The sequence below is a fragment of the Cyprinodon variegatus genome, unplaced genomic scaffold, assembly GCF_000732505.1.
Source record: "Cyprinodon variegatus isolate N-32 unplaced genomic scaffold, C_variegatus-1.0 Scaffold1387, whole genome shotgun sequence".
Lineage (NCBI taxonomy): Eukaryota > Metazoa > Chordata > Actinopteri > Cyprinodontiformes > Cyprinodontidae > Cyprinodon > Cyprinodon variegatus.
Genome location: NW_015151840.1, coordinates 1,483 through 11,780, shown reverse-complemented (window position 1 = coordinate 11,780; position 10,298 = coordinate 1,483). Strand labels below are relative to the sequence as shown.

General features: G+C 38.4%; 1 protein-coding gene across 1 annotated transcript in view; it reads right to left on the bottom strand.

Moving 5' to 3' along the window:
* pex5l (peroxisomal biogenesis factor 5-like) overlaps window positions 1-9,676 on the bottom strand; it is a gene marked incomplete at its 5' end in the record, with an annotated part of 19,115 nt that extends 9,439 nt beyond the window's left edge. Inside the window, 2 exons of the mRNA XM_015402716.1 lie at window positions 3,999-4,156; window positions 9,511-9,676. Coding sequence (XP_015258202.1) covers window positions 3,999-4,156; window positions 9,511-9,676 — 324 coding nt within the window. The remainder of the gene's footprint in view (window positions 1-3,998; window positions 4,157-9,510) is intronic.
* Window positions 9,677-10,298: the final 622 nt, after the last annotated feature.

Below are 10,298 nucleotides of genomic sequence, written 5' to 3'. Positions count from 1 at the left end.
TCCAACCCGTTACTAGCATGGGGTACCTAATAAAGTGGCTGGTGAGTGTATGTCTGAGTTCTAGTGCTGTGGCTCAGCTCCAATTGATAAAATTTTCCATTTTTTGCTGTTGGTAATGCTGGGAAGGAATTGATATGTGTTAAAATGTATAACTCACATCTGTGATAGTCTCACAGAAAAAAAAAAACAGCTCTTACATTGTTATAAATGGTTTAAACAGGCTTTCAACCTTTGCGGAGTGTTATTTGTGGCCTCATACTATGAAGACAAATTGCTCTCAAAATGCTAAAGGTCACTGCTTCCTCTCACGAAGATAAGCACTTGGTTATTTTTTTGCTATAATCCTACAATTGTTTTGTTCAGTTACTTTCAGACTGTTTGATTTCTATCACTTCTGCCGAGAGGTTCATTACATTTCCAAAAACAGCAGATAAGGCAATTAATCATCCTAAAGCCAATGATCTGTTTAATGATGCATTGGTGGCAATTCTGTGTGGACCTAATGTCTTTTGGTTTCAGTGTTTATAGCATCTGAATCACTTAAAACCATCTCAATTTTAACTATAAATCTCACTTAATTTATGTTTGGCAACCTTACTTAAAGGACATAATACACATCTTAAACAGCTGCCTCAAACGTAACTGTGCTTTAACAATCATTCTACCTTAGCCTGTCAGAAATGCTCTCTCTGTCATAAAAGCTATGCTCTCTGGGCTTTTTCTCATAGTAGCTCCATCTGGCCTGTTCCTGTTTGGCTGTGACTCCATTCTAGAAAGAAAAATCAGCTGTGCTGCTGCCCTCGACACTTTTGTTTATAAATGTTGGAGCTTGGCCTGTTTTATCAGTGTAGTACTATTTCTCTGCCTGTGACTAACTGTATATGTTCTCTTCATCTTCCGTCATGAGAAATGGCTCGGAGCTCATCTGTCTGACTGTGTGTTTCCTGGACGGGTCTGCCTGTGAAGCTGGTTGACAGTTGCCTTTTGTATTTCTGCTTCTGTCTCCTTGAACTTCCGTGGGCCTCAGCAGGTGGCCGCTCACACTGAGCCTGGTTCTGCTGGAGGTTTCTTCCCGTTTTTTGCTCTGGTTGCATACAAAGTTTTTCTGAAAAGTTTTACTGTTTGTAAATTATACATTTTTCCTCTAAACACTTTTTTTTGTGCATATGCTCAATTGACAAACAAGGGAATAATGGAACTAAGCTAGTTAGTACCTCTAAATGGAGTTGAGGAAGTAATGGTAAAAAGTCCAAAATCAAGTGTTAAAAAGCTCAAAAAGATATTTGAAGAAAAGACAATGTTGGTTGCTGTATTGCTGCTGTTGTTGCCATTGGACTTTTTTGATAGTTCCACTGTACTGCCTGCAGATGGTGCACATGTCTGTCTATGTTTGCTTATCACACCCAGTGTGAGAATTCCAGTCAGGCTCAAAAAGGATAATCTAACAAGAATGGGCACTTGGTATGTTTTCCTGATTTTATTATGATGAAATGTTATCTTTTTAATCTTTTTTGTATAGGTTTGTAACGTGGCTTTAGGGACACCAAGATCAGCGTTTTTTTTTTGTTTTTTTTTAAGTGATTCTCACTTCCGTCATATGGATAGGGTAAAAACTAGAGCAAACTATTTCATGGAGACCCAAGTCATGCATTTAAGAAACCAATTTACTATCAGCCTTCTAAAGACATGTTTGAAAACTTGAGTTAAAAAGAAAAATCATCAAATAAATATCTAAAATATTCTCTCATTATTTGCGCATTTACAAGATCATTTTGGAAATACTCATTGACATGAAACAAGGAAAAGTGGAGTCTGTTTTAGGCTCTGACAATATACACTGCTAAAAAATAAAGGGACACATAAAGAACAAAATATGACTTAAATCAAATTTTTGTAAAAACAAACTGTCCACTTAGGAAGCAGGACTAATTGGCAATCAATGTCATATGCTGTGCAAATGAAAAAGACAACAGGTATAAAATATTGCCAATTAGCAAGACACATTCAATAAAGGAGTGGCTCTGCAGGTTGAACCACAGCCCACTTATCAGTAACTATGCTTTCTGGCTGAGGTTTTGGTCACTTATAATGTTGACGGTAGCTTCAAACGGATTCTAAAACCCACAAAAATTTGCTCAAGTAGTGCAGCTCATCTAGGATGGCATTTCAATTGGAGCTATTGCAAGAAGGTTTGCTGTGTCTGTCAGCATAGTGTCCAGAGGCTTGAGGTGCTACCAGGAGACAGGCCAGTACACCAGGAGATGTGGAGGAGGCTGTAAGAGCGCAAAAACCCAGCAGCAGGACCACTACCACCACCTTTGAGCAAGGAACACGATGAGCCCTGTATTAGTCCTGCAAACCACGAGTCCTGAAACTGACTCCATGAGGTTGCTATGATGGCCCAACATCCACAGTTCTCTCAGCCCAAGACCGTGCAGGACACTTGGCATATGCCAGAGAACACTAGAATTGGCAAATTCACCACTTATGCCCTGTGCTCTTCCCAGATGAAAGCAGGTTCACACAGTCTGGAGATACAGTGGAGAGTGATCTGCTGCCTTCAACATCCTTCAGCATGATTGGTTTGGCAGTGGGTGAGTATTAGTGTGGGGTGGCATTTCTTTGGAGGGCCACACAGCCATCCATGTGCTCGCCAGAGGTAGCATGACTGCCATTAGGTACCAAGATTAGATCCTCAGACCCCTTGTGTTACTGCAAGATTAAGGCATTGAAGCTATGGACTGGCCCATCAATTCCCCAGACCTAAATCAGATTGAGGAGATCTAAGACATCATGTCTCAATCCATCCACCAATGTCATGTTGCACCAAAGACTGTCCAGGAGTTGGGAGATGCTTTAGTCCATGGCCCTTGTCGAATTCATGGGCTGCGTCCTCAGAAGGCCAGATTCGAAGGACGATTACGTCATAGCGCGGCGCCAAGGTCTGTTCGGATCCCAAGGCTCTTCATTATGCGGCCTTAAAATGCGTCCTTCTTTTTGCCCGATTTAAAGGTCTGGTCCGTTGCATCCTCTGTATCCTTGGATATCCCAGGATTCATGGCGAGGCCAAGCAAGCTGGCTGATGTAATGATGTAATCATCCTTCGAATCTGATATTCGGAGGGCTAATCCCATGAATTCGAACAGAGCAAGAAAGAGAAATGGTGCAAGAAACATCCTTTTCGTGGACCTGGTTTAGCAAGAAGGTTTGGCTAGAAGCATGTAGCTTTATTCTGCTTTCCCTGCCTCCTTTTTCAAACGTCAGGATCTGACCCAGCATGGATAAAGACAGGTCGGATTGATTTAAAGCACTTTTAAAAAAAGGAAAAGAAGAATAAACAATCTGGGATTCATGTGGAAAATAATATAATATAGTGCACTTTTTTTAGGTGTTTGGTAATTTGCATAGTTGCTCATAAATAAACACATTGTCAGAAAATAGTTTTTTATATATTAAAAAAAATATAAAGCTGACTAATAGATTCTCCATTATTAAAGTGGCAGGTTTGTGACATCATATTGGACCATGCATAACACAGATTTGCCTTCACAAAACATCAGAAGGGCAAAATATATGTACAAAATGTAAAGCTGTTCATGAAATTATATATATTTTTTTATAATGTTTTTTTTGTTGTTGGCATCCATATAAATATACTGGTGTGATAACTTAGTATACGTTTGACTGGTTTTTGGTATACGTCTATTTGGAATTTATAGCCCCATGGAGAAAACTCCACCAGCCACCACTGCTTCACTGGTTAATAGATATGATTTCCGTTGTTTTTTTGATGATTTTGCAGTCGCATTGAACTTACAGTACTTACTTGTACAGAACAAAGCATTCAATGAAAATATTTCATTCATTCAGATCTATGATGTGTTATTTGAGTAGTATTTAGTATTTAGCAGTGTATCTTTTTATGCATTGCTTCTTGTTAATGTTACAACAAACCAGGATACATTTGACAGTCTATTATAAAGTCTATGGTCACTCACCTGTGAGCCCCAAGGTTAATGCAGCTGATGCCCAGATTATAGCGGGACCTGATAAACCCTGGATGTAGCTCGAGGGCTCGAGTGTATGCCTCCACTGCCTCTTCACTACGATCCCCATTTGCTAGAGTAGCGCCAAGGCGATTCCATAACAAATAGTCCTGCAATGAAGAAAGAACAATTAGGTGATTAAGAGATGCCAGTAAAATGTTTTGTGGTTGTGGGTGAGGACCTAAGTGCAGAAATAAATGATGGATGAAAATAGAGATATTAATGAAATAAAATATGATACAAGCTTCCAGGGAAACAAAAGAAAAATAAATGTATTCAGAAAAACAGGAATTTAACAGGAGGATCCTGCAGAGAGCAATGGCCAACAATGAATTTATATAATGAACCAAGTGAGAATGATATTGGAAAAAAGTGGGATAACCTGGGTTTAATGAGGAGCAGCAGAGGCAGAAGGTAAGCAGGAAGGCTGGGATAAGAAGACTAATTAACAAGGAGGATGTCCACTAAGACATAGTGACACTTTGACATGTCAGGCTCTGCAATATAGCCAAAACCTATATCTCAATGTATCTCTTTTAGTGGATAAATATCAAAACTGATATAAATAAAAGCCTTAAAAAAAACTACCAAGAATGCCCTCAGAATCCTCTACAAACATATGATTACGATTTTTCCACTCTTCCAATATAACATTTTAGAATGCTTTGTTTACAATGGGTTTAAAATAAATTCCATTTAGTCTACAATAATGTAAACCAAATTTGAAGAAAAATTGCATTTTTTAAACTCAGCAGAGTAAAAATGCCTAAATTGGAGAAAATACTGGTTAAATAGGCTTATTTCTTGAATCGAAAGCTGCAACCCTAAACTTCAGCTTTGCATGTTTTTTATAGCAGATGACCATCTTCAGCTTCTCCAGTGCTAATGCAGGCGAGTACTCTCCTACTTAGTTGCACTAGCCGCTCAGTTACCAGTGCTGGCCTATCATTAATCATATCAGTAGCTGGCTTCAGATAGGATGTAGCCTCCTATGGATAAGCAGTTCTCTCAATTTTTAATCTAATAACATGCCATACAAACATGTCGTGTGTGCCATTAGTTGTAATGGCAGAATAACCCTCTCTGGGTCACTGTTAGCACTTTGCGTGCCTGTATTGATATGCAGGCTTTTATATGTCGTTATAAACACATGACATGTTTGTATGGGATGTAAATTGAGAGAACCGCTTATCCAGCATTGCCTACTTACTTGGCAAATAAAGCCACTATAATAAAAACAAAACCACTAAAACATAGTTAACCTTTAGGTAAGATAAATGGGTCCCTAGATATTTTGAAGAAAAATTTCCCAAATAGACAATCCTGCTGTATCTATATTTCAAATTTTGATTTTATTTGACTTTATTAATTTAATTATAACATTCCCCTAAGTATCAACAACAAAAACTTTTATCTAAACAACTACATATTGCTTTCAGATATAAAAGTATTCTGACAAGGTTATTCTCATGAAAGCCGAGTTACATCACACTGGATGTCCTTGTCGCTGTTTCCCACCTGCAGGCACACAGGCTTGTACGGAGGTCAGTGTGGCCTGCTCTGGTACTGGGGTCCTTAATCTCTAACTAAGCCAAGCAGCAGGATATAATTATCCCCCTTTTGTTTTCAGAGGTGATTTTTTTTTTGGCAGGAGAGAAGAAATTAGCAAGTCAAATGAAGGGGACAGGATTCTACACTTATATTCATACCTGCTTGGGAAAGAGGAGGAGGTGGGGGGTGGTCAGTCTGATTCAAATGGAGCAAAAACATATTGCAGTGGATTCTGAATAATTCCTCTTTATGTGTATTTGCATTTCAGCAAAGGAAGTAAGATTTACAGATACTGTTTGGGGTTGATGTACTACATCTGGTGATGTGGGGTATTTTTTAAAAAAAAATCTTCAAATAGATGAGTGGTTCTTTAAAATGGCAATATTATGTATTATGTTGTTCTGATGGTTGCACATATTAGTTCTCTATGGTAAGACTTTTGACAAAAACCCTCCAAAAATCCTTCCTGTTGACACACTTCTCTAGATTCAATATTTAGACAGTAGTGCAAGTGTTGCTTTCAGACAGGCTTGGGAAATTGTGCGTGAAGGAAATATGTATTTGAATAATTAGAGTTTTATGGTGCAACATCAAGCAAGAAACATGCACTTGAGTAGTAAGACTTTTCTTTTGACAACATAACTTTAACACTTACGATCTGATCTAATTGTAAACCTTTGAGCCAGAAGTTTGTCTTAATCCATTGACTTGCCTTTCTTAAAGCTATAGTGGAGGATTTTCATGAATTTTTTAAAAGATCCGTCCTCTTCACTTAAAAAAAAAAACACAAATGCACAACCCTGTACCTGCTCCCGAGAGGAAACACCTATTAAACGTGTGCGAGAGAATGCAGGAGTCCCTTTCTCCTCGTGCACACTCTTTTTAAAAGTTGCTGTTTGAATCGCTCATACAAGCTTACTTTCCAAAGAGGATTTGCAATTTTCCCACTATGTCAGACTCACCACCGGTAAGTGAAAATGGGAAAGAGAATGTAGGACGGCCTTACGTAAACATATCACCATAATGATTGACAATTAGAATGACCACTTATTTTGATGATCCACTCCGAAAAAAAAACATCCTCCACTATATCCTTAATATATCTCTTTGCAAGATGTGCATTTGTGATTGTCCTGGTGGTTTAATACTGTGTAGACCCACTTTTTGCAGGAATACAAGGCCCTGGTTCAATCAGCTTTGACAGCGGTGGTCTGTAAACATCAATTTTAAATCTTGCCGCAGGTTTTCCGTTAAGTTTAATGGACTTTGGTTTGGCTGATCAAACATACAACCACACTTTTAATTTAAACAACTCAGTTGTAACTCAATAGTAACTCAATCAGTTTTAAGTGCTTTGCAGACACAAGCTGCCTTATCAGAGAATGCTTCTCTGATAAGTGCTCTCCTTTCCCACCATGCTTTAGTAGGTTTGCAGTTGTGATATTCTATTTCTGTTTTTTGGGTGACTGATAATAAAAGCTCTGTTAAATGTTCAAAACGTATGATACCATTTTAAAACATAACTTCTCTCTGGTATATTTTTTGATATTTCATAAGGTTTGTGCTCAACAATGTGCTTTAACTAACTTTTAAGGCCTTCAATCAAACAATTGGACATTGGAAGGAAATTGGTTTGGACTAGATTTATTCCAAGGTTTCATAATTATGCAATACTTTTTGTTGGTTTATTGTGTAAAATCCAAATAAAAGCCACTGACCTTCATGGTTGGAACACAAAAAAAAAAAAATCAACAATTTTTAATGATACATCTTTCCAATTTAGCCCTAAGAAAGGATGAAATGCAAATGAGATGTGTGCTCTCAAAGAAAACCAAGGCATCCCGTGTGTTCACCAACAGAAGCTTACAGTCAGCATCTAATGCCAAGATGATTCAGAGACACCTCTGGCTCTGAGCCTAATTACTTTCAGCTGCAGAACTGAGACAAAAATACATGTTTACTGAATGTGCACTAATTTACTCATCTGTGGTGCATCAACTAAAACATTCTGTGCTTAGAAGACAAAACAGGACTATCAGTTTATATAAAGTTTTGCAGCCCTTTATTTGTTTTGTATTTTTTCAAAACTGCATTTCAGCTGTAAAGAAGTTGTTTATGTAGATTTAATCCAATGCATGTTAGATGACTTCTTTTACAGCTTTGCCAATGTTTGAATCTCAATTTATGCACTTATTGGGTTGCTCCATCTGGAATCTTTCTATAAAGCTGCAGGCATTTTTATCTCACTTTTGCCAGCAAGATTTAGCTGTGCACAGAGAGACAAACGTTAGAACTATTTTGGACAAACTGCTCAAGAAAGATATCAGAACCACCCAGCGAGTACAAGCGACTTATTTCTGCAAACACCACAGTATGTACCCCAGGCTTATTCAAATGCACTTCCTCATTCAGATGCCGGCATACATTTGAGCTGCTCATAACCTTACACTAAAGAGTTCTAACTTCTTTAGAAAATCAGAAACTGCTTGTCAATGTATTTTTTAAATTACTATAAGCTGTATAAAATCATGACTTGGTTAACCCCAGAATCAGCAAAATAATTCAATTGGCTGCTTTTCCTAGAAGAACTCAAAGAGAGCAGACCAGTCATTTTTCCTTACAAAAAGTGCATTTTTCTTGAATTGAGGAGGTTAGTTAGACACTTTGCCAATGGAATAAGACAATTACAAGACCATGTTATCTAAATATCTTATTTTAGGAGGAAACATACTAATTCCTTTGGCAAATCATCTTATTTACCTACCCAAATTAAGGGTAAATACACTTAATTTACGAAATTTTTTACTTATTTCTGTTTTTACAGAGCAGCAAATTCATTAAATTTGATTAGAATACATTCATAACTTCCATCCATCCCTCCATTAATTTTCCATCACGCTTTATCCCTGCTGGGGTCGAGAGGGGTGCTGGTGCCTATCTCCAGCTGTCTTTAGGCGAGAGGCGGGGTACACCCTGGGCAGGTCACCACTCCATCACAGGGCAACACAGAGACAAACAGGACAAACAACCATTCACACACACACTCACACCTAAGGAGAATTTAGAGAAGCCAATTAACCTAACAGTCATGTTTTTTTGACTGTTATCCAAATGTGGAAGCAGAGTAACCGGGGAGAACCCACACATGCACAGGGAAAACATGCAAACTCCATGCAGAAAGACCCCTGGGCCGGGAATCGAATCCGGAACCATCTTACCTAGCCCTACATTCATAACTTGAGTGACTCAAATAATCCTGCCAACTAGCAAACCAAAACACACGGCCGAAAGCATAACCGCTTTGGCGGAGGACATAAAAAGCTGGGTAACCTTTAAAGGTGAATGTGATCCTATGAAACAAAATGAAACAATGAAAATGTAATTTAAAGGGAGCGGACAATCTTAGTTCAGTTTCGAGTTCCAAGGGGATCATTTTATCTATTGGTTGTCCTACTTCCCAGTCTTCCAGTCTCATGCTCGTTTCCTGTTGCTGTGCATGAGCAACTCCGATGTTGAAGTATCCAGTGAACTTCAGTTTTAGCCGTTAATTGTTTCTGCACTGCTCCCAAAGTATACTCTAAAAAATGGCTAAAATGTTGCAAGAACAAAACTGTCTTCCAATTTATGAGAAAAGATGAAGGGCTCAAAAGAAAGATAAAAGACCAGAGTGTAGTTAGGAGACATTTTTAGGCCTTGTGCATTTGCAATTGTTTAAAAAGGGACTTGGACAGTTCTTGGGCATCCACTATAACTTTGAGTTTTGATTCATGATTTGAGAATGCAACCTCCGTCTAATGATACCCAAAGTAGCAAAGGACATCTTTAAAGTTCAGCTTTGATTAGTCTGCAAATTTCTTAGAGTCAAGAGAGAGGGACAGAGAGAGAGCGAGAGAGAACATTTTGGGTTTCTTACTTCAGGCCGCACTGACAGGGCTGTATTGAAAGCCTCTACAGCTTTGTTAAACTCGCCGGTGAGGTTGTAGAGCACCCCAAGGCCTGTCTGTAAATCCGGGTCAATGCTGTCCGAGTTTTGCTGTGCTGCTTCCAGGAAGAACTCCTTGACCTCTGGCAGCAGTGAGCTGAGAACACGAACAGAGACACACGCAGATCAGGATTAGTGGGACTGAAGGCTACTGCTGAATGAGCGCTCTGAAGTCTGTAGAGCTGTGCTGTACAATGTGCTACCATGTAAATATCCATTCATAGACTAGAAGAAACTGGTAGACTGGATACAATAAAGGTGGTGAAGTCAAAGACAGTTAGTTAAAAATGTTAAGTATCAATATTCTACTATTTTTATAAAGAAATCAGGTACATCTGATGTGCATAAACACATCATATTCAGTGGTTATTTGTATCTTTTTTTTTTTTGACTTTTTGATCTCTGTTCTAGATGGAGATAAAAATGTCACATCTTAGTTTAAGTTTTCCTTGAGAGGACCATCAGGAAAGGATAAAAGTTAAAGTAGAGATATCTTGGAAAGAAGAATGACTCTGAGAGCACAGTGCGGTTAAGGTAAGAAGAATGGTATGTACAGCCATAATGAAAAGACCAAGTCTGTTGTCCTACGGGAATGACACAGTAATTGGTTCTAGCTGTATCTCTCTGCACACGCTAGACGATTAATGATTTGATCAAATATTGCTTTACACTGAGAGAAAGGTTGGGCCTTTAAAATCTGATATACTTAACAACCTCAT